This window comes from Tyto alba, unplaced genomic scaffold (assembly GCF_018691265.1).
Source record: "Tyto alba isolate M040663 unplaced genomic scaffold, T.alba_DEE_v4.0 Super-Scaffold_38, whole genome shotgun sequence".
Classification (NCBI taxonomy): Eukaryota; Metazoa; Chordata; class Aves; order Strigiformes; family Tytonidae; genus Tyto; species Tyto alba.
Window position 1 is genome coordinate 33,093,670 of NW_024881313.1, and position 25,385 is coordinate 33,119,054.

Consider the following 25,385-nt stretch of genomic DNA (forward strand, 5'->3'; position numbering starts at 1 on the left):
CTCGGTAAAAAACTGAGATTTGGTGCAGTTTTACTGAAACCATTGATATAGAGGGAGCATGCGTTAGCAAAACTGGAATGTGGACACTGAGGACTGCAGGAAGTCTGACTGGACAGAGCTTTGCTTCCCAGGTTGGGCAAACACATTGTATTGTGTTTTATGAATGCATCTAGCTCGATATTTCAGAAGCATAAGCTTCCTGCTGAAAACATCCCCCAATAACAGGGAGCAACAGAGCTAAAAACCTGGGATCCCAATGTGGTTTTATTGCTTGCTCCAGGAAAGAGCTGCAGGCCACAAGCAACCATGGCTGGCTACCCATGGTAAAGTCAGGGCCTCCACCAGTTACTTCAACATTGAGATGACCCCACTCCTAGGGTACCTGCTGAGGATGTGATGCTGGGGTGAACACCCATTTCTTGCATTTAAGGGGTGCAAACACATTTTCCATGGATAATAAACACAAGAAAGCTCTACTCATCCATTCCTCTTTGCTGAGATTCAGTGCCTATCATTTTCCCTTTATTAAGAATGGAAAATAAAGAAAAGGTATGCAGATTTTGGATATGTCATTTCACTCCACTTTTTTTTTGTTACTGCTTCTATCCAGAGTTACAACGACAGTTACAATTTTAACTAGGAACCCCTTACTGCATGACCCAAGGGACTTAACTACCAAAACATCCCTGCAGTTCATGCACTTGAGAGCCTAACCCCACTCTAACTCCTTGCTTAAGCTGGAATTTTTTCTGTAATTAAACCGAGCTGTGCCAAAGCAGAAGGATTGCTGCTGAGAGAAAAGAACCATTCAGGCCACATAAAGGAATGCATTTTTCTGCTGGAGCTTTGTAGGGATTTGAAATAAACCATGAGGCTCCTCCAAAACAAATTAAACAAAGAATAGGGTTGACCTCTTTTCTTTCCCTGTGTTAGTCCAAAACTGGTCCTGAAAGGTACCAACATGAGATTAGTTTCTGTACTTTCTCCTTCAAAGGGAGCTCTAGGATTAAATTTGTCACTAATTATTCCTCCACCATTCTGTGCCTGTATCCAAAAATTTCTATTCTAAACACACAATGTGACAGAAATTGGACAGAGTGGTGATGGCTGCGCAGTAAGAACAAATATTCCCACCACGTGATAACATGTTTACTCAATTAAAATGGGTATCCACCCTCTCATAGTAAGAATTTTTAATTTTGTAAGCACGTGCAGCAGAAAAATATTTGGCATTGAAAGGGCTCTGCTGTCGAAGGCACAACTGAGGACACCTGAGAAGACAGTGTTTGCACAATGCTGTAATAGAGTTTTGAAAACCCACAAATCCCTCTAGAGTTATGTGGCAAACTTCCCTCTCTCTCTGTACCACTGCAGATATCAAATATTAATTACGCTGAACCAATTACTGATACCAACACGCGACAGAAAAACTCGGCACATTGGTATGTCTGACAAAGATATTGCTACTTCTGCCTGCACTGAGATTCATCGCTAGGAAAATCTCCCAGTTGCCCACACTTCGTTTATTAGCAGCTTTGGTTTATTTAATGCAAGGTGACCACAAAGTCCTGGTGTCCTGGGTGAGCTGCACACCTCCAGGTCTGACAGAAAAGCAAATGCAAGTGTAGAAATGTTTTTGAATCAACCTTCTCTGATGCCTTTGAAAATCCTCTTTTGTCTATCTTGTTGCTGTTCAGCCCGCAATGAAAATGGTAGATTGGGGGATTTATTCATGGTGGTTTTGAGATGAGAAACGATAGGCAGTTTTTCACAAAGAATATTTTAAGTAGACCAGATTCATAATTAAAAAAAAAAAACCACAACAGTCTCCTTTTAAAATAAATGATTGCCTCTAAATTTTGTCGAATAATAACTGCTGTTTCAGCTTCAAATCCAGAGTAAACTATCACCCACAAAATGAACCTCCTATGTATTCTCAGTATTTTATTGTTAATGCAACACACAGACCTTAGCTTTTGTTATGCAAATGTAGCTGAAGCACTTATGTTCTCCTTATCACTACAAATAGGATAAAAAGCACATCATTAAACAAGGAAAGTTACCCTACTGATCTTGGCTGTTGAAATAATATGCCTCAAAACAGGACACAAGAATATGTAAGAAGGAGCAAAAAGGTCGCCCCCACTTTCAGCCTTGGAGCCCCAGAATCACCTCACTAAAACCCCACCCAGTCATGTTCATAAAAATGGTGCAGTTTTCAGAAGTTGTGAGCATTTCACTGAAATATTAAATATTAGTTGAATGGTATTTGTAATACTTATTCTATGGAAAGCAACTGAAGATGTTTTCGTGAAGAAGACCCAAGATTTAGCAAATCATCAGGTTTGATGAGTGGCTGGTCTATGTGGTTCCACTAATTCATTAATAACTTGACTTCTGCTCATTACAGAAGCACCAAACAACTACAGTCCTCTCATTAATTGAGAAAATAGAAGATGTTTTGCTTGAAGATAAACACACACACATGTAATAACAGAAAAACAGTTTAACTAATATAAAGTTACATTATTAGGACTGATTTTTTTTCTTTTTTTTTTTTTTTTTTTTTGTAGGAAATGAAACTACAGTTGTTTATCCTAATAACAGGTAACTTAAAACCAAACAACATTACAGTTCTTTAGGCTTGAACATGTTGGGAAAATAGTTTTAGACACTAGCCTTTGATAACAGTCAACACTGCCCTTACATTGTGCAGCTTTACAATAGAGAAGTAGTCCTTCTGGTTTATGAGCAACAAAGATTGAAAACTGCATTCATATGAAAAAAAGGATATGAAAACTAAAAACATAAGCTTTTTCTCTCAAAATGCTCCAGTCAAAAATTCTACTGATTTACAACAAACACCAAGAGTTAAATCACTAATCCTGGTAGCATTATTTTGTGGTACAAATGTTCTAACCGTGCTCACTTTACATAGTGTAATCACTATACATTTTCATTGATCCTGAAAACAACATTGGGTGGGAATGAAAAAAGTAAATTTGAAATATATTTACTGCCTCAGAAAGAAAACAGTTTATGCAAACCTATTTCTAGAACTGGTAAATCCATTTCGATTAAGTAATAAATATCATAGCTACAATATTAGCAGTATTAGTGACAGTCTCTAATTTTCAGAGACATATTTATCATAATAATAGTTCTCACCTAACTGAAAAGGAAGTTGTGAGGATTCATTAATATTTATACCCATTAGTGTTTTCGAAATAACAAGAGTTATATTATTTTAATTTTTACATGACTAATTAAAGCAGTCTGAGGTTGTAATTGGAGCCATAAGCATAAAACCTGTTAGTTCCATATAACAATCAGACTTCGACAAAGAGTAAAAAATAGTAACAAGAACAACAATAATATGCTACTTCCTAGAAATAATGCTTTTTTGCTTCATTCATAGTCTAAATACAAAGTCCAGGGTTTGGACTGTGTCTTTTTGAGGTTTCTTTGGTCCCACCACTCCCATGAGATCTATGGCAACAGGCAGGGAGGAAAGATACATGAAATACATAAAGTACGCAAAAAAAAAAAAAAAAAAAAGTTGGGCCTATTCTAATTACAACGATGATTAATTCTTTGCAGCTTTCAGCATTATAAAAATTCATTCCTTTAACTGCAAAATAGGTAATAGCGTCTGTTGTATCAGCTATAAAAGTCTCTAAGCCCTAATTGTTGTTCAGAAGACTTAGCAGTTTGGTCTGTATTAATCAGCCAGGATTTCCTGTGAGTAATTGCTCTTAACTAGCTCAAACACAGTAATAGACTGGTAAATTGGAAATGAAGAACAAATAGCTTTAAGAAGAATCTTGGCCACTTTATTTCCACTCTTGCATTGCGACGACAGCTATTCATAATAAAGGCAATTAAATATTCTCTATTTAATGTCTCACCATGTCACTCAAGAAAATCACTTTTCTTCTCATTAACTCTCCTCTGTTTCTTTTATCCCCATTACACAAACTCCACCGGTTAACTCTGACTACCACAGAAAGCTACACAAGCCTGTGGGGTTCGGTTACTCATCATTATTCTTACCCCATCACTTTCACAGTCGCAGAAATGGTACAGAATTTAAGAGATGGTTTGTCACTTGTCTATTTAGGAAAACGCTTTTGGAGACCACAGAGTCCCACAAACGTGATTCCAGCCCAAACACCACAGAGACGTCCGTGCCCCCCTGGGGTGCGTGCAGGGAGCACGGAGCTCGTCCAGCAACACTGGTGGAGCCGTGTGCCGGGCAAGGGTGGCTTTGACCTGACAGCACCAGAGACACCCGTGACTCTCTGCACCCTTTCTGCTGAGGTGCTGTGGCTAATCCTCAATTTGCTTATGCATTTTGGGTTTACTGAACTCTACAGCCAGAGCCCCACACACTTGTTTTGGTGAAGAATGATTTGAAATCAGTTTCTCGATGGGTGCATTTATTCCCCAATGTTTTCCCAAAACTTCGCTGTGTGGTTTCAGCCTCAGGTTTGACCTTGCTCTCGTGTAAAGAAACAAAAAACAAACAAACAACAGAAAAATTGCAAGAGTATTTTAAAGACAAAGAAGCCTGGCACCTTCCCTATGACCTTTCCAGAAAAAGAACAAATCTTCTGTGTTCAAGGTTAGAAAAGCTCCTTATTAGCACAAGGCTTACCGAGAATATTGCTGCCTGAAAGATTAAACTTCTGTAAATATAAGCACTTCAAAAAAGCATTTAGAATGAAACCTGACAGCCTGACTAGCCACAATGTACTCACACCAGTCTCACAACTGCCTGCCAAGCTTCTTGGGAGAAATACATTTTAAGGATCATGCTTTAATTCGTCATCCCCTAAAATGATGAAGTGATACAACAGGAAAACACACATTAGTTGCATCAATATCTTTGCAAAATAGTTGTCTGCCAGTTCAGGGATGTGTTATTCCAGTGTGGGTGGTCAGTGCTGTTACCCAGACCAACAGAGAGCAGATGCTTCTGTGTAAATAAAAAGAAAAACCTAAGAAGAAAGCTATTACTGGTAGGAAATGACTTTGTAGCATTTTTCTTAAAAATATTTCACTTAATTGGAGTGACACAGTATGCTTTTTTATTTTGATTTTATTCCTACCTGGTATTAAAAATAGAGGCTGAATCAATTCATATTAGAATTCAGATAAATGATCAATTCATGTGATGCATATTGAGATACATATATGTAAATGCAGCACAACTCTATAGTGTAAAAAAGATTAAAACACCTGTACTCAAAAAATTAAAAGGCAGCATGTCACATTTTTAAATGGCAAAAAACAAAGCAAAACTTTCTGACACCTGTAAAATAAGTACACAGTAGTTTCAAGAAGTTTCTTGTTTGAAAGTATTTGTAGAATTAAACTTTAAACAAACTTCCTTTGCCAATACATTTCCTGAAAATTCCTTTTGACTTTGCAACAAGGACAACTGCCCAAGGCTTTGCTAATCAATTTCTTGTGTTGCAGAAAACAGTATAATTTGAATTTTATCCAAGAATCCAGTTTGAAATGGAGAGAATGTGAAAAGCTAACCAATATGCAATTATTTGTAGCCACAGTCTGCATACCAAGTGAGAAAAAAGCTGGATAAGTAATTTAACAGTTATTGCAACTTTAATAAACAAAGAGCCACCCATTATGGCTTAATGATTCAATATTCAAGAGTGAATCTTACTAGTCCTCCATTACTATCCTTCTTCAAAAAATGTTTCTTTTTATCCTTTATGAGTATAGATCTTAAAGGAAAACAGAGGAGGTTTAGTTTAGTTTAGTTTCAGAAGACTATTTCAGGAACTCTTGCTATTATAAACTCATATATGAATACTTGAACAATTTGCAATGCTGTCTTACACCAAACATATTTCGTAACCTGAAATCTTTCCAAAGGTCATGTTTCCAGCTTGACACCTTGGGTTTTGCTTTTTGGAAGAAGACATGGTGTGAGGAAGGGAGCACCTGGCTGTGTGCTGCTCTCTCTCTTCTCCAGCCTGGCATCTTAAGCACCACAAACTCAGTGTTTTGCCTGTACCTCAAGCCCACCGATCTGCAGGCAGGGACGTGCAGAGAGGAGGATGCAGAGGAAGCACAACCAGCCCATCCCTCTCCATCCCTATCCTCCTCCTCCTCCACTGCCTACATGAAGCATTCCTCCTCAGGCTGAACACAAAGCCTGGCCTGCAACCCCCCCCATAACTTTGCTTCTTGCAGATCTTCTGAGCGTACAGTCCTTTCAGTGGATAAAGTTTGGGAATAAAATGTGAATTTCTTACTACTGCTTTTTAGGAATTATTTTTTTTCTCTCATTATAATTTTGTCTTTAAAAACATTTTCCTCTCATTCTCAGAGGAACTGAGGAAGCCCTTTCTCCTCAGTGCTCTTCCAGCTTGCCCAATGCATCTGAGCAGTGTTGGCAAAGGGCTTCCACAGCCAAAGGCTTATGTCCACTAAAGGAACTGAATTTTACAAAACACCTCTAGCACACAAGGCAGGGGAGATTTTAGGCGGAGGCTTTGCTTGCTCAGTGGCCATTAAGCTGTTTTCCCCATATTTAGATTTAACTTAACATTCCATATCCACCTCTGTCTAGAATTCTGCTAAGCTTCAGATAAATGAAGTTGCACCAGAAATGATTTCCCAGCAAAAAAGTCTTTAGAAATTACCCCTAAAGTTTCTGATACATTTTTATTTGAACTTTTTCTAGCACCAGACATGGTTCCCCTGGCTTTTATGCCACTGTGAGTCAGGAATAACTCCAAAGATGACAGCAGAGAAATCAGATGAGCAACAGAGCCACAACCTCTACTACCTCAAGGACCAACAAATTTCCTTTGGTTAGCAGCTGAAACTAGATTTAATTTATGGAAGAAGAATTACAGTTGCTGGTGAATGAATTATTTTCTTTTTGAGGAATTGGTGCAATTCTAGATTATGGAAAGAAAATGTATAGGGCTTATAGTTTATCCAAGTAGTACAGCATAGCTATCATTCAAACATCTCATGTCTTATACCAGCAGAATTTAAAAAGAAAATAAATATAATTCATGCCAAAGAACTGCTTCCCATGTGTTTGATTCTATAGTCATCATTTAAAAATGACTCATTACGCTCTTCTCTTTTGAAGTTTGGTAGAAAATCCACCCTAATCTAAAACTTAGTAGTAACCCAATGGTGATTTCTTACGAATGATTTATACCTAGCCCTCTGAAGAAAAGGATTTATAATGAAAGTGATAGCTCAGCCCTAACTGCAGCACCGGGAACGGTGACACCATAATTAATGTATTATTTCAGTTGTGGGAGACAGTGACAGTTGCTTTTTGTTCTGGGGAAGAAATTTATAGTGTGAGTGAAAAAGGCACCATGGAAAAAAATTTCACAGAAGAGAATAGAAATCCTTGTATCAAAGACATGTCCTTACAATCACCCTCCCAAAGACTATAAAATCCTGGCAAATGACAGTGTTTCCTCTGTGGTGTAATTTATACCTTTCTCCTCTACTAGATGGCAGTATGACATGCTTTCAGAATATCCGAGGGGTTTTCTTTCTTTGTTTCATAGGAAGCAATTAATTTAAAATATCATCTTACTGGCATAGAAGTGTAAAAAAAAAAAAAAAAAAAAGAAAAAAAAAAGAAGCTCACCACTGGCTGTGTATTTTGAAATCAAATCTATTTACTTACTGGTTCAACATTAAAGGCAAAAAGTGCATATTCCCGGTCAGGTGATACTTCATATCGAATAGCTTTTAAGGAGACCTAGAAAATAAATCAAACATTGAAATAAATATTTTTCCATTTTCAAGCCTATGACACTGAGAACTAATTATTATTACTATCTTCCTAACAATAAAGAATACTGCCAGAATAAGTATCTTGAAAGATAATACATCACATCTCTTTTTGAAACCCAGAAATGTTATGTGGGCACATACATGCTCCCATAAGCATTCTGATTCAGAGCAGACAGCTCTCCCAATTAAGACAACACTGAGGAAAATTATCCTATTTTCCCCACTTAAAAAATTATTTGGGATGCTGTGGTGATACAACTTTCCAGGTGCACTCTGATCTGGGTTCTGCAAAAAGCTGCCCTGCAAGTCTTATCAACAAGAAGAGATGCCAAAATATCTTAAGTCTTGTCAGGAATTACCTTTTCCCTGTTCCACATACAATTTGTACAGTGCAGACAATTCTCCTTTCCAGTGTGCTTCAGTATAATACATTGCTGGCACACTTGGAGCCAAGGTCAAAGAGAGGTGCCACTAACATGCCACTCATCCGCTGCCTTTTAAATCTCACCCTCTCACCTAACAAATTAGATGCAAGTCCCTGAGTGATTCCCATGGAGCAAAATGGAAGGGGGAATTTGGGCTGCAGGGAAATGCACAGCATCCCATTAGGAAGAGTCCTCCCCAAGGCCAGAGAGGCTGGAGGCAGCGCGGGGAACCCAGGGGACAGGCAAAGGCAGAGGGGAGTGATCATAGAATAGTTTGGGTTGGAAGGGACCTTTAAAGGTCATCTAGTCCGACCCCTCCTGCAATTAGCAGGGACATCTTCACATCTTCAGCTAGACCAGATTGATCAGAGCACAGCCTAACCTGACTTCAAATGTTTCCAGGGATGGGGCATCCACCACCTCTCTGGGCAACGTACTGGGCTGATGGGCCAGCTGGATCAGGAGTGGGGGCACCAGGGGAGAGTGAGAGCCAGCAGTGTCAGCATGAAGACAGATTTTATTTACTGTTGTATTAATAAAACGGAGAAACGAAAACATGCCAAGGTAGCAAAAGTTTTTCTGACCCAGGGCTGGGAAGGAAGAGGACAAAAACTGTGTGCCTGGATGAGGTGTAACAGTGGTTCTTGTATCAGGACTTTGGATTAATGTGGAGGTGATGTTCTTCAGATTTATTTACTGAGAGGGCAGAGGAGCAAGGGTAGGACAGGCAGTAGGGAGGCCACAGCATGAAAAAATAGGATTAGCTTGTAACACTGTGCTTTTCTTAAAAATAGCAAAAATTAAAAAACAGGGGAATAAACAGATGCCAAATGGAAGCAGTTTGACTTCATCAGACTTCAGCACTAAAGGAAGCCAGCCCATTCCTTTACCCTTAGCAGAATTGTAAAGAAAGGGTTATGCTATAGTAAAAGAGGATTGTTTATGTGATGCAAAGATGATCAGAGGACTGGAGCACCTTCCTTATGAGACCTTATAGTGACCTCCCAGTACCTAAAGGAGGCCACGGGAAAGATGGGGAGGGATTTAGGGATAGGACAAGTGGTTTTAAAATGAAGGAGGGTAGGTTTTGATTAGATTAGATAGAAGGAAGGAATTGTTCCCTGTGAGGGTGGTGAGGCACTGGCCCAGGGTGCCCAGAGCAGCTGTGGCTGCCCCCTCCCTGGAAGGGTTCAAGGCCAGGTTGGACGGGGCTGGGAGCACCCTGGGCTGGTGGGAGATGTCCCTGCTCATGGCAGGGGGGCTGGAGCTACGTGATCTTTAAGGTCCCTCCCAGCCCAATCCATTCTGTGATTCTATATGATTCTGTGATTCTGTATGTCAAAGGTTGAAGGTGAAATGGCAGCATGTGAAGTTTAAGGTTGGGTCCTGCAATAATAATTCAGTGATAAATTCTTTGTCTCATTAAAAAAAAAATAATGCTGTACTTGAGCTTTGTATAAGTCATATAGTGCAAAACAAAATCAATCTGGAATGTGGTCTTATAGTTTTATTGTAGATTTACTTTTAGCTTTTGAGTTTCTAAAGCTGTTTTCTGCAGATCTTGAGTCATTAAGTCTCTGATAGCCATCCTCTGCTTTTGTAGCTTTGCAATGATATAGTACAACAAAAACACCTCAAGTTAGTTAGTCAAACCCTTAGGCAAGTACTGCATAAGTGACAATTTTACCAGGACGATGTGATTCATATCTCATTGTTGGAGTAAACATAAATGTATTTTACTTCAGAAATTAACTTCTTACAGGAAATATTGAAAACACTCTGACATACAATGTACTAACTTCTGCCACAATGCTGGCTTCATCTACTTCAAAAACCAATGGTAGAAAACACTCTCATCATTATAAATAATACTCTGTATCAGCTGTGAATTTATTTTCTTGTCATTCATTTTAATAACCATTTACTAGCTTATTTTCCCAATAATTTCTTAGGGTTTCTCTCATATGCAACTCCACTTCCATTCATCAACACTATTCATTAACAACACTGAAATTACATTGCAACCATTAGGCAAGAAAAATCAGCAAATCCACAGATTAAAAAATAAGTATTTGCATGAAGGAATGCAGAGAATGTTACCAACAGACAGTAAATTATATCAATTGTCTTTTCTACGAAGCACACAAAGATGAGAACTATGCATCTTTCAATTATATATGATATGCAAGACTAGCTTCAAATATCTATATGATACTTTCTTGTAGTATGAAAGAAACTGAGCTTGCAGAATAATAACAAAACCTGGAGTTCAATTTCACATTATCAGTCATTGCATAGCCTATAGTATTACTGGTGTATTGCTTTTCCTTGACAATACACAAAGTTGAAATCTATGTCATTTTCTGCTTTACTGATCCAACTGCAAGAGAACTGTGAAATTCTTCTACTTGTTATAGAAAATACTTACAATTTTTTTGTTTTCTATTAATACTGTTGAATTGTTAGTTTCGACATTCCTCAGAATCACTGTGCCATTCTGGTTTCTATAAATGAATTCATTATCTGCAAGAAAGAAAAGAAAAGAACATGAAGGAAATACAAAATTGTTTGTGTAGAACCTAATTATGGACTTCAACCAAAAGTACTGCTGGGAACTTCCCTCTAAAGAACACATATATTATTTATTCACTTATTTATTTTTGATGCAGTCATTGCTGTGATGTTAAAGTGGCTTCCAGGCTAGTCATTAAACAACATGGTTAGTGTTTGTCACATGTTTATTCTGCCACACTTTCCCAGAGCTGAATGCAAGAGGGTGGCCTGTTTTGAATGTACATACACAGCTTACTATATTGTTAGTGTAGAAAAAAAGAAAGTCGGAAACCATTCCTTATGCTTAAAGGTTTCCAAGATCCTCAGTCTCTGTAGGAGTTTAATAAGCCCAATGCTTAGAAAGTCTCTGAAAATTAAAGGCAAATCACCCTCTAACAAAGCAGACTCTGGAACCTGTGATTGTGCAAATCTTCCAACTCTGTCATTTGTCCTACAAACATACCAGAAGGAGATGCATGGAAAGAAATTGCCATTTTCACATAGAACAAGATAAATCAGCTTGTCCCTATTGCACTTTAGGACTACTCCAGCACTCAGAATATCTGGACGAGGCCAAGACTCCCGTCCGGTAGCTGCTGCACAGGTGGGAGACAGTCTCCAGCTCTCAAAGCTCAAAACCTACTTGACAGAAAGGCTGGGGAAGACATATGAAAGAAACTCCAAATGAGGGTTGAGAGGCAGGTCAAAAGTTCAGGATGAAAAAACATTATAAAAATAAAGGGTTGTCATCGTGTCAAATGTCATAAACTGAAGTTCAAGTCTGATCAGTGCTTACATGCACTGCCTCACAGATAAAGCATAAAGCATACATCCCAAGCACACTGCCATTAAAAGATTCAGCAGCCTTTCTCGACACAGGAGTAGGGTTACTGTTTTTTTCCAAACTGGCTAAACTAAGATTGAGAACTGATGGATGCTACCAAACTTCTGCCTCCAGATTCTGTTAGGAAAATAATTCCTCATTGCCTATCTTCACTATGACTACCCCAGCGTGACTACCATGATGCATCCCACAAAAGTTAGGGACATGTGAATGGTTAAACATTATCCATCTGTTTTCCTGGGATGAGTCAAAGGTGAGTTTAAATCCTACAGGATTCATACAAGGACAGATCCAGCTCATTGTAGCCACAAACAGATGTGCACTGACCGGCTCAGGGTAACCCGCTGACGACAGTACTGGGTCCAGAGACTGAGTTCTTTCAAAATTCTGGTGTACATATCTAGTATACTCTTCCTTACCCATGTTTCAGTCTTCTTTTATTTCTAAGCTGGTGATGACAATCCTCATCACAGTCATTAACCATCTCTGTAAAATGCTCTGAGAGTGCAGACAAAAAGCTTCTACACTCTACTTATTACTATAAATAAAAAGCCATTCCCTATATATCACAGTTTTACATGGAAGCATAGGAAGAAAAAAATTTTTCTGAGATTGGGATGAATCAGATTTTGTGAGGCCAAACTGTTGCTGCAATACAGATGATTCTTTCCAAACAAGATTTTAGAGACAAGATTGTCAGTGTCCAAATCACAGCATCAGCCTTTCAGACTCATAGGCAAATTTCTCAAAACATCTATTTCTTTAAATTATGGAATTAATTTTATCAACACCTTTGGTTCTGAATAAAAAATGCAGGATCTGAAATAGATTAAAGCTTGCATTTGAGACCAAAATAATGAATAGAGTTCCTGTTTGGATTTGACAGTATTAACATTTTGTCATTAGTTTTGGAGTGTTGTCCAAGGGCATGGCATTTTCATAAGCGTGTCTGATTATATTCAGGACTTTAAAATATCGCTTCATACAGTTTATGACTGAACAAACTAAGATTCTAAAACCTGGGAAAGAACTGATTGAACATAACTAGGAAAGAAGTCAAAAAAGTCAGAAGCAGCATGGAGAAGATAAATAGTGAATGCTCAAACCCAGGACACCTGCCTTTTCCAAAAATAAATATTGGGAGGCATTAAATGACACCAGCCAGTGACAAGTTCAACACAAATAAAAGGGATTATTTCTTCACACAGAAGGTAAACAAGCTGTAGAAATCACCGTTCCAGAGTAAAGCAGGTGCCAGGAGTGCATGTGGGTCCAAACAAGAATTAGACAAATGGAAGAAAAATCCATCAAAGACTGTGAGTCTTGAGGGGAAACACTTTTCAGACAGCTCTTGAACCTGTGATTGTGAGAGACTAGAAGCATGCCCTGAGTTATCATCTTGAGAATTTCACCTGCTTCTTTAACACTCCCCCTAAGCATTTGCTCTTGTCCCAGGCCAGACATCAGATGATCTCTGGGGTCTGATCCAGCACCAACTTATTTACAATTTTAACTTCCAGTTTCTGTGTCCAGATCCTTAAGAAATGCCTTTATGCAAACAATTTAGAAAATGATACAATAAAAGTTATTAATGCTTCCTACACACCTTGCCTTTATATCCTTAGGCCATTAAGGCTGAAGCATTATTTGTTATATGAGGCAAGTATACAGTCCGAATTTTTATTTTCAGGTATAACAGAAATAACAGGAATATCTAAACCGAGAGACAGAATATTACCTAATTATCAGATATTCTGAAAAAGATTACTGCTTTAATAATCACCCTATGTCAACAACACATAATGGTTTCCAGTTGCATGCTAGGATCTAGACAGAAAAATCACTTTTTGAATACAGCCAGCAAATCATTTGGATAATTGTAAGCCTCTCAGGATTTCCCAGTTACAGAAAAAAATAGCAATGAAACTCAGCTCAAAGTTCAGTACACAGGTAAAGTATCTTATTAATCTAATGAGTCTGTGGGGCTGTTAATATTTGGTAGCTGTTTCTTGAGCATTGCATGACGTGATGGAAGCTATACATTACTGCCCATAATGACATTGCTAGTAAACTTTTATTGCTCCCTATGCTCCAAAAAAACATAACATTCTAATAAACTGTGAAATTTCAAGATGATTACGTAAAAGTTGCTCCACAGTTGGAAGTAGGAGATGAAAGACTTTCCCATTATTTGTTAAAGTGTAACAAGTTCAAAATCAGGTGCTAATTTGCCGCATGTACTTCTGGTATGCATAAGGAAGAATAAATGAAGCAGTGCTGATTTGTTAGGGCTGTAAATCTTGCTATTATATTCAATACAAGCCATCAACACAGCATCTGAATTAATGAACAGAAAATTGGTCTGCTTAAGAGAAGAACAAATTGATCTGCATTATACTCCAAGCAGAACACTGTGAGGTTTAGCTGGTCTGTAAGTCATATTATCTTAGTCCTCAAAACAATCAATGAATAATATTCCTGGACTTCTGTTTTGAAATGTGTGATTTGTTCCAGTGCAAAAGCATTTATTTAAATGGGACATACCTCAATCAAAGACAAAAAGCAGTGTAGCAACCTCTGTCTGTAATGAATTCTGTCCAAGGAGCTGATGAGAATTTGCAGCCTGATTTATAGTTGTCACCACAGCTGATAAAGGTCATCACTGCATCTCATTTTTTATACTTGCCTTTCTTTGGGGCTGCTGTTCAGTGTAAATGATGCTGAAAATTGTAACTTTCAGGCATAAAGCCATTTATTCCATTTCTTCAACAGCAGAGTTCACTCCGCCAACTCCTCCCCCTCTTTCAACTTCCAGGAAATTGTCTGGTTGGTAGAATATATTACATGTCTCTGAGTGTAGACACAGATATGTAGTCACACTTACAAAAGTGACTGATTACAAAAAGCAGTGATTACTAGAAATAATGGAGCAGCCTTGGTGCTGTACAGAGTAAGCGTAAAGGAATAGAGGAGCCTTGGAAGAAATTTTTAAAAACCTGTTAAGCAGAACAGGTGAAATCAGAAAACCCAAGACCAATGATATATTTTCAGTGTCAGAGTTTCCCAGCTTCTCTGTACACATCTTTCTTAAATTCAGTCAGGAAATACACATGCAGAGAAAACAGATCTAACGACAGGGAGCTCGGGCCCCTTGCAGTCACTGAGCCCTCACCAGGAACAGCACACATGTAAGTTTGCTTAGCCTGGCAGCTCTGCCCGCTGGCTTCTTGTTTAGGGTGAAACAAGAGAAAATGATGGGATTTTTCTTAAGATAATAATGTATTACTCACTATGGCCCTGATGCAGATTTTGCGTTTTCAGACACGCTACCTGGCCAGCCCTTTCCAAGGGTTTGCCACCAGAAAAGGCACGAGGCCTATGGAAACTTGCCCACTGGTGCTGCTGTGATGCTGAACCTGGAACTGGCAGTTGAAACAAAGAAGAAAGATCATGAGGCTGTCACTGGTATCATCTGGGGACTCTGAATCATCAGTTCAATATGCAGAGGCAGCCTAAACAGCCTGGACACCATCAAGAGGGCAAGACAGCATGGTTCATTTGCCATGATATACAACAAGGAAGCACAAAAGTTCATGGACAACTGATAAACTGAGATATTAAAGGAAATAGGCAGGATATACCATCTATCATCCCTAATGCAGGGCTGCCTCACTGTGGACCTCTAAAAGGGGCTAGGCTCAAGTTCAACATAACTTCAGCTATTGCCGTGGATAGAGAGCCAACACTGGGCTCTTCTCTGAGCCAACACGACTTCTTTTTTACATTGCTATGTGTCAGACTGGGCACCAGGCTAAATAACTCATCACAGTGGACAAGAAAGTCTGGGACAATTTTGCCTCTAGAAGGACTAAGTTTGAGTGCTGGCACTGCAAAGAAGCTGAAGGAATTACAGCCAGCTATAGGAACACAGATTTGCATTAGCACCACTGCTCATGAATTTACTGCTCTACAGCTCCTCTGATGAGACTAAGTAAGTACACACTATCAGAGAGACTGGTTTATAGGATAACAGCAGGGCCTGCATGCTTTTGAGGAGAATTTTCATTATTTGTCAGAGATTAAGGAAAGCAGAAAGAAGAACTATGTGATAAAAGATGGGAAAGAATAAATCCATCTGTAAAAAATAATTTTTAATTAAATTGTAATTTTCTATCAGTTTAACAACTGATGAATTAAAAACAGAGGAAAAAAGTTATAAAATTCGCATGCAGCAAGTCAACAGTAAGAGTTAGTGAAAGGCAGAAGGTAGGATCAGGACTGTTAGGACAGCTCTAGTCATTTAGATCCACAGACCCAGAGGAAAAGGCAACTTCTCAAGTACTGTAGTTTCAGATCAGCAGATGTGAAAGATAATTGAATGAGTCTCAGTCTGATGAAAGTCAGCATCGGGGGAATTATCGTTCTCAATCCTTAAGATTAAGGGAGATTGGTGAATAAAAGAAATTTAAGTCCTGAAGTTGTTCTGAACCATTTCAGATAAATGAGCCTCCAGATACTAGCATGACCAGCAAGGCTGGCAAACAAATTATGCCATGTCAAGAGATCAGACGGCAGCACAGCCCGTGAGAGCCCGCATCGCTCCCCGGGGACCGAGGTCACATTGCACCAGGCCAGGTGTGCTGCTGGGATGGAGCTCTGTGCTGGCACAGCGGATGTCACGGGGCCACCAAGAGAGGACTGGCACTCTTCTCTTAGTTCTCATCCCTGCTGCTGTAGGATGGTCCTTGCTAGACCTGACCCCGGGCATGACCCACAGCAGCTGGCAGGCAGCGTGTGTCTGATGGGCTTTACAGTGGGGTTAGAAACCCTGGAAGAGTCCTCTGAGATTTCCAGAAGTGAAAACACTGCATCCTGTTCAACCCAATGAAGCCAATTACTGTAGCTGGAAACAAGTCAAGAGCCTGATGTTATCACTCGCTCTCTTCTGAAAAAGAAAAGTTGTTGTGGGGTTTTTAATGACCCAAAGCGGTCAGAATTTTAGAATTTTATCTTACATCTGAAGGACGGGTCTTTTACCAGCCCTGCAGCACTGCCTGCCGCGGTGCAGGGCATCACTCAGCACTCAGCCAGGCTCAGAACCCTTTGCTAATGCCATGGCAGCGCCTGAACCAGCTGAGGGTTTCTTGGAGTCCTCCCAGGCAAGTATTGATCAGACACAACTGGTTAGCACTTACCATCTAACAAGATAATGGGCAGGAAGGTTGCAACAGAAGGACAGATGTTTTTTCAGATAGAGCTGGTATTTTTAGACTGGCAACAGCATGTACTACAATCATATTCATTTGGAAAAATACATGACGGTGAAGGAGTGGAATTAAAATAAAAAGTCTTCTGCTTGTTTAGAATCCCAACAAGTTTTCTGAAGGGCCAAATGAGCCCCAGCACAGTGGATGGAGACCAGAGGTGGGAAAAGGAGCAGCTGTGCCGCTCAGGTGGGCTTGGGCATGTCACAGCCCTCACTCCCAGCACACACACACTGTGGCCAAAGAGAAGGGTCTGGCTGGAGAAAGCAAACCTGTGGCAGACAGGAAAAAAAAATACGGCTTGCAGTGATTACCCACATTTGCAGGATTGGGGGAGGCTGCCAGTTTACACTGAAATACAATATGTCTCTGTGGAAACGGTGTCACAACTGAACCGGGTACCCAGGCAGGCTGTGGGCTCGGCAGCAGGGAGTGTTCGCCGCTGTGACTATCGGCACTCACCCCCGCAAGCCAGCCCACGCAAAGCAGAGCCCCGAGGGGAGAGAGCAGCCCGTCAGAGCCAGGCAAAGCACCAGGCGTACACAGTAAATACAGCCATCCACACAGCTCACATGAGCATCTCCACGTTCAGTACAGCCATCCACGCAGCTCACGTGAGCATCTCGCACGGAAAGGAAACTGGGGGCGACTTAGGATTTCCTGTAAAAAAAACCTGCTTTCTGAGCAAAACAGGGGAGGAAATAGGACAAGCTGAGGTTAAGAGGCTACTGCCTTGGGGCCAAGACCTTGAAAAAACCCTTAATCCTGCCAGATGCAGCAGAAGCACAGACCTGCTATCTTTAGAGACTGGTTTTGAGAGAGAGAGCCTAAGGCTTTGGGTAATGGAAGCAGAGAGCAAAATGACAGAACAGGATAAATTCACAGAGGAAATAAAAACGGTCGGAAAAAAACAGCAAACATTAACAAGAAGCACCAAAGAAGAGAAAGAAGGTTGAGCATGATATGAGCAAGGAGACAGGCTTAGAGAAATACTTACTTTGTTTTGCTTTCACGAAAGGGGAAATTGTATCTTATTTAGTAGGCTTGCGGGATTATTGACCTACTTAGGACAATATCTGCCTAACTGGAGTCACATACCTTTGCATGACAAGGAGAGTGATCCCCAGGACCTGTACTCCCTGGGGCAGGTATGGTTTACTCCTCAGAAAAGCACAGGGAAAGGATGTTCAACAAACGCTAGGCCTGTGCCTGCTCACTAACTGATGTGAAACGCAACCACATAGAATATAATGCAAAATAGAAGCACAGTCAGTCCCCGATGGAAGTCTTTTCAGGTGTCCAAACAGATGCAATTCCAAATTCAGCTGGAAAAGAAGACCGTTGTTATGATGCATTTAATACTACGATCTGTTGTTCTTTCAAGACATACTGCAGTGCATCTATTTGATATTTATAGCATGTATCTGAATCTGAAATCCCCTCCCCAAAGCAGAAGCCAAGCTTGTTTTGATACTGAACTGCTTCCCAGAGAGAAAATGCAGGGAAGGCTTCCCATCCCCTGTCCCCTGGTGCTGCAGTAAGCTGCCTCTGGGATAACAGAGAGAGAGAGAGGCAATGATCACGAGTGGAGAACGGCAACAAACCCCATTTCCATACCCACAGCTTCACCCCACCCTCAGCGAGAGCTGGTCCTTAAGGACAGTCCCTGTAGACCTTGGCGCTTGTTATTCATCACAGCACCCTGCCACCACCCTGCCTTTTGTCTTCAATCCACCTGCCCCCACCAGCAACTCTCTTTTCTTCAGCCTTGCTACTCTGCAATGCAGAAATAAGTAAGTCTGTTATACTTCGTGATGCTGATGCAAGGGAGCAACAGGGGACTGAGAACAGCTTGCCTTTAACAACATTGCTACAGCCTTTAATTCCAGGAGACAACTGAAATCCCATTTTTATCTTTCTGGCATTATGGGTCATTATCCTTTTACTGTCTACAGCATTTTTTTTTTTTTTCACATGAGAGGCTGAAAGGAAAACTTCTTTAAATAGGTGATTTACTGTAATTTAGCTAAATGCTGTAGAACACATTGCATTGGTACATTAAGTAAGTGCAACATGATAGAATGTACTTTATTATGCAATAAGTGGTTTTAATTGCTCATCACACCAATGCAGTTGCACTTGGTGCACCAATATAGCGCTTTTACAGTAGTACCAATAAAATAAAACACAATTATAGCTCAGGAAAATTCCCATATCAACGTGCATCTCTAGCAGGCTTGTAAATTAATGTGTCAAAAGCTCGAAGAAGGCTGAGTCCTGGGAAAACTTAAAACTATAAAAATCAGTAATGCCAGTCTCTTTCTACTTTTTGTCTAATCCCAAATCTTTCAAGATCTAAACTAAAAAAAAAAGCTTATTCAGTCTCATTCAGAGAAGACCTCATCACCAAGCCTGAAATCCGGGCAGAGCACACCTTTGAAATTTCAGTCCCAAATTTGAAACTAGGTACAATTCTGCTGCTGCCTCTCATTTGCGAGACTGAACTCTGCTTCAAAGAGCCCCACTCTGGGAACTCTGTAGGTTCAGATCACGGCTTAGTGGCATAGGCATGAAAAGCTGAAGTTCGTGTGAGAAACAGAGAACTCATTTCAACTTCAAATAACTCCTCTTCCCTGCTTCTACCTGCTATTATAATGCATGGGGGGGAAAAAAGGGAGACACTACAATTAGGAAAAAAATATGAAATCCTCTGGAGTAAATCCATTTTGACTCCATACAGGGCAAATCATCCCAATTACAAAACTGCTGCAAAATCCTAACAACAGTAAAAACATACATCTTGTTGCTTGCTGCTCTCAGTTTATCTCTCTGTAATGACTGACAGCAGCATGGGGACTTCACAGCACACTGAGATGACTTTGGCATATTCCAGATCTGAGAAATCTGCCTCAAAAATTCTCTGACATCTTCTTTTCCTGTTCAATTGCGCTCATGCCATGTGCTTTTCAAACCCTACATGTTATAGCAGGAAAAGTGCCGATGACCCCTAGGTTACACCATGACCAGACAGCTGGAGATACCAGATTACACTCATCCCTTTGATTCCCTGCCAGAAACTTCCCACATTCAGCACAGGCCAAAAGCAATTTAACCCCAAATAACTAATTTCCCAGGAAATGGTCTCTGATGCCTTTATCCACACCCCTCATATTTTTCATGGTCTCACCATGCATCTGAACAGAAAAACAGAGTGCAGACAACGGGCAGCATGTATCAGCTTATCCCAGCTCTGCAATGTGGCCAGCGTGGGTGGCGCAGCACAAATACATAGTGGCACAGATTTTACTGGGAGTATAAGACCTCCAGGGCTTTTGCCATAGTAGTTGCCAGCTCACATGAGAGCCCAAGCTACCATTCCTGCTTTGTTGTCCCCACCTCTCCTGCTCCGTGCAGGTGCACTTGCTCCAAGCACTCCCTGGTTGTGCCCCAGGCCAGTGCAGCATCGCTCAGCGACCTCCCTCTTTCTCTGCCAAACGCACTGGTCTTACCTGCCTCATATAGTTTGGCTTCACACAGGGGAGTGCATAACCCAAAGTGTTACATGTAAATGTAATAATCCATTCGACACTGAGGAAAAAAAAGGGATCTGTGATTAAATTTTCATTAAAATGGGGCCCCACAGCTTGCTTTCTTAATTCCTCTGTGCATTTCCTTGCTTCCTTCTCTTTGCCTCCAAGAAAATTACACTTGTTAGTGGCCATGATGGAGAGAAGAAACTTATAAAGTGGATTTTTTTCCTTTTCATTATTATTATTGTGGGCAGAGTACTAAAATTTCAGTACAGACACAATGAGATCATTGTATATTAACAAGTGATTCTGCTGTGTGTACAACTCTGGATAAAGTTTTAATTACTTTGTGTGCAATATTTCACAATCCCTTTTATGCTACTCTATCACTTCAGACACATTTGGCAAAGTATGACTGTGCTGAAGTCTAACTGTAAAAGGAGTCTGGCAAAGCCATGGCCATCACCCTGACTTCAGGCTTTTGAAAGTCAAGACAGATAAGACATGACATCCAAAGTCCTACACATTTTAGTTACCGGTGCGTTAATTACTGGTTTTGGATGGTCACAAGAGGGCACCATATTACAGAGTCAATGGAAACACTTTCAACACTTGCAGAGCACCACTAATAAATAATTGGATGAGATGCTGGGCTGCAGACCGGGCCAGGATCAGCACCTGGAGGAGAACAGAGGCTCCCTGCACCAACTGCAAGGGAACTGCTATTGGAGGAGCAGTTTGCAATTATACATACAATCCCATTGTTTTTAAACTAATTCATAAGGGAATGACAAAACTAGTGTCAGCTTAGTAAATAACTTTCCCTTAACATCTCAAATCAGTTTGCCTGCAGTGACTGTGCCAGCTCAATCAGGGAGCCCCATGGCAAACCCAGAAATGATCCCCATATTCTTTATTTTACTTGTTCTTCTTCCTATTCCTCTCTCCACCGAGGAACCTACATCATGCACCATTTAATGACTTGAGTGTTGTTGAGCTGATATGCACATCTGGTTTAAGTGCAATGGATGAAAAATGGTTACACCAAAAGAATGACTGCTCCTTTCTTGAATCCTAGTCAATCTTTTGTCCAAAAATATCTTGTCAATGGGTTAAAAACTTTCAGCAGGTGGCATTAAAACCAAAGAATGCCCTTATTCAATGAAAAGAACTTGACTTCTTCATATTTTTCTTTATTTTATATTCTTACATAATTTCTTTGTTACTCATCACAATTCTTTTTATTGTTCATTTCCATGCTTCTGTCATGGTCTTTATTCTTCCCTGGACCATGTCTATTCCCACTACAATCTACATTTCTGGATGGAAAAACACAAACTCACTGTAGTGATCAAGGTAACAATGTCCCTGAAACTGGATAAAAACATGTTATTTCCAGTATTGTTCTCTCATGAATATAGTTCAATATTGTTTTCCCTACAAGAGTTGATTGCAACAGAAAATTGATTGTATGTTCCCAGTTTCCTGCCCTAGGAGAAGGAATAAAAATATAAAATATGGAATTCTAATAAACCATGTCTTGTTTTTCATACTCACACTATTCTGGCATGATAATTCAGCCATAGTATCCATTTTGTGTCCATTAGGAACAAAAATCAGGAATATAACAATTACTGATACATAATTCTACTTATAAAATTATCTTCTTCTGTGAGACATTAAAAATAGAAAAGAAATAAAGAAGAAATGTTAAAGGTTAGTTTGTTTTAAGGTCATATGAATGCTACCGAGTTTGGTATCAGCTAAATGCTTCAAGAGTAAAGATAATAGTAAACTCTCACAAATGCTGCCCCTGAAATTGAAAACTGGAAGAAGGAAAATACAGAACACATGGAATAAATGTCTATACGTACACATATACTCGTGGTGTTATTTTAAAAAAAGGTTGAAGACTTTTTTTATGTCACAGTTCACGGCCTGCACTCCTACTGGGAAGGAGAATAAGGAAGTAAAAGATACCTCCAAACTTTTAATAAGGGTCCTGGCTTACGCACAAGTCTTCCAGGAAATATGTCTTGTAAAATGAGTCAGTCCTTCAACTAAAACAATAATAAACAGCAGTGAAAACAGCGTCACGTGGCCCAGCATATGTTCATTAACCCCATTATGGTGCAGGTGGGCCAGCTCAGCCCTCGCCAGCTCTGTTCCCTGATGATGCTGCCAGCCAGCTGAGCACCAGCACCAGCTGCAGCAGGAGGGCTTGGGTACAGGCTCTAGTCCACCAGGAAACAAGAAAATCAGCTGCTGAGCAGAAAGTAAGTGTTTATTAGGGTGATAATAAATTAGACTATTGGAAAAATTTCTGGACGCTTTGTCCAGACAGAATTGGACGAATTTATATGTTTGTCCAAGTCTTGTTGGTTCTTCTTAGCTCACCTGAAGGTACCACAGTATTCAGATATTACCACAGTGTGTGTGTGGCAAGGCCAACACTTCCAAGCAGCACCTGGACTGACTTACTCTACATAAATGACCTCACTGAACATAACTGCAATGAGCCCAAAGTCTCTCTGAACTGTTGGATTTACCACCCCTGCAATGTACAGTAGATTTTTCACAAGGTCCAATGCATGCAAAAATAACCATCATTTATCCAGTGGATTTAAAATTTTGCCTTTTATAGGGAAATTGCTTCTGAGCTGAAGCTTTTATTTCTTTTCTTGGCTTGAGCTTTGAAATTTCCCACTGCCTTTTTACTGAACTTTGTTTACTTTTTTTCCCCTCCATGACATTGTAATCTGCCTTCCCTGGAAAGTGAAAATGCTTTGAAGCTGGTAATCCAGATTTTGTGAATTATTGCAAAACTTAAGCATTGACAAATCAGGCATAAGGCTTCAAAAGAACCTGAAACTTTAAAATTATCTTTTCTAATGAAATTAAACATTGGATTCTTTTCATTTACCTTCCAAATATGTTTAGCTCTTACAGGGCCATTTAGATACAATCGTAGTAATGTCTTTGAGCACTAAAAATTGTAAGATTTATTTCATTCTCTTTTTGAACCAAAGTAAGTACTTTTGTAAGTCAGTCACCTATCCCCGTCAGCTGGGACTTTAAGTCAAGTAGCAAAGGGAAACTTTGGCATCATACCCAGCTGGAATTGTTGTGAAGGCAAACTTCCTGCACAGCCATACACAAACCTGTTTAGGTGTTCATCTCTCCCTCTCCATCAATCAGATGTTCTAGGGAGTTTTTTCCCACTCAATTTTCCATTGCATTTTGTTTTCCTTCTTTAATCTATTCATACTTCTTGTTTTACCTTGAGTTCTTTTCCTGATAAGCATGAGACTAGAAGGGGCTTTTAAGAGGTGTTATACCCTGATAATCAGGGATTGTTTCTCAGCATGCACAGCCACTTCTGTCTCGGGATCATTTACAGGATCACCTTATTTTCTCTCAGAGATTATTCCTCATTACTGGCAATGGAAAGAGATGTCAGCAAAGTAATCAGTTTTAAAACTTAGGAGCATGCATATAAACCCAGCGCTGGTTTCACAGAAAGGTGTGAAAGTCTTGCTGGAGACCTACAACACATGACTTTATGGCATTGTGATCACTCACTGTGGTATAATTTGGTATCGGCACCTATAGATTTTAACTCTTCACACAGTGCAAAATCTTCTGGCTTTTCTTTGGCATCAAATAAATTATGTTACATGCATGCACTAGCCTTAAAGTGCCATGAAACTCAGATAATTCAAACACATTTGAGAAGCCAACCCTTATACTCCCGTGTAATCCTTGTGCGTATTTCCCATCTCATGCTCTCTAAAATGATGTTTTAGAGATGGAAAACATTCAAGAAATGACAAGGAGGGTCCAAGGTACTGATCTATGGCCCATCAGGCAAAGCAAATAGGAGCAAGCTCCCAAGTAAGCAAAAGGAAGCAGTTCCTCTTGCCAACAGGTCTTAGGCCAGTGAAACTAGATGACAAAGGACATGGTGGATGAAAGAGGCTCTGGAGGACACTTGTCAAGTGACTTCAAAGAAAAAAACATTTGATGTTACTGAATGGAAAAAATACAAGAGGATCTAGTAATTCCCCAACCTAAAAAGTGCATGAAGTTCACTGCCCTCTCACTTGTCCTTGTGCACACACTTATTGCCGCTCATGGAAACAGGTTTTGGGGCTCGGCAAACCTTTGGTCTCTTCTGTTCTTAATTGAATTTTCACTGAGGTAAGATTTGTATATTTACATTTTAAAGTATAATTATATTCCCTTGATCAGTGATAATTACCTCATTCTAAATTTCTTTTAATGAATTATATGCATCTGGTACTATTCCTTGTAAGAAAAAGAAAAAAAGTACTGCTTCTTATATGTTCAACAGCTTAATACAGTCAGGAGATCCAAAGTCACCAGGGACTTTCCTTCTTAGATAAGTAAATCTTTGCCTGATAGACTTTTCATCTACAAATATCTGATCTACAGTATTTCCCATCTCCAAATTATGAAATTATGGTATGCCCACATATATTTATTTAATGTTCATTAAAATGAAGAAATGGGAGAATACACAGTGCTCTAATTAATCCTTGGTAAGCACTCCATGTTCAACAAGTGTCCAAGAGCAATGGAAGAAGCTCAGGGAGAGATACTGAGCTAGGCAAATGTGCTTTGCACCAAGTAAAAATTTTCAAGAAGGAATCAGAGTTGGGCAGGGCAGTGTGAAAAATGGAAAACTGACTTGGTTGGAAGGGAAAAAAAAAAAAAAACAAGTTGCCTCCTACAGAATATGTGCCACCTAAAAATGGACTGTATCAAAAGACATAAACCTTTCTGGAAATCACTATTAAGGTATAGCAGTATGTAGTAATGGGCATCAGCTGCTTAACAAGAGGCTCAAACAGCCTGCAGAGCTCTCCTTTCTCCATCATCCCTTTACAGTCCTCCCTTAAATGTGCTTCTTGTCCAGCATATCCTGCAATTATGCACCTCATTT

The 25,385-nt window shown here is 39.8% G+C and overlaps 1 protein-coding gene across 4 annotated transcripts in view; it reads right to left on the reverse strand.

Moving 5' to 3' along the window:
* DPP6 (dipeptidyl peptidase like 6) overlaps positions 1 to 25,385 on the reverse strand; it is a 559,441-nt gene that overhangs the window by 133,112 nt on the left and 400,944 nt on the right. For all 4 annotated transcript variants that reach the window (XM_033009667.2, XM_042801789.1, XM_033009666.2 and 1 more), the window contains exons 4-5: positions 10,657 to 10,751; positions 7,694 to 7,768 (exon numbers count right to left, since the gene is read on the reverse strand). In XM_033009667.2, coding sequence (XP_032865558.1) covers positions 7,694 to 7,768; positions 10,657 to 10,751 — 170 coding nt within the window. The remainder of the gene's footprint in view (positions 1 to 7,693; positions 7,769 to 10,656; positions 10,752 to 25,385) is intronic.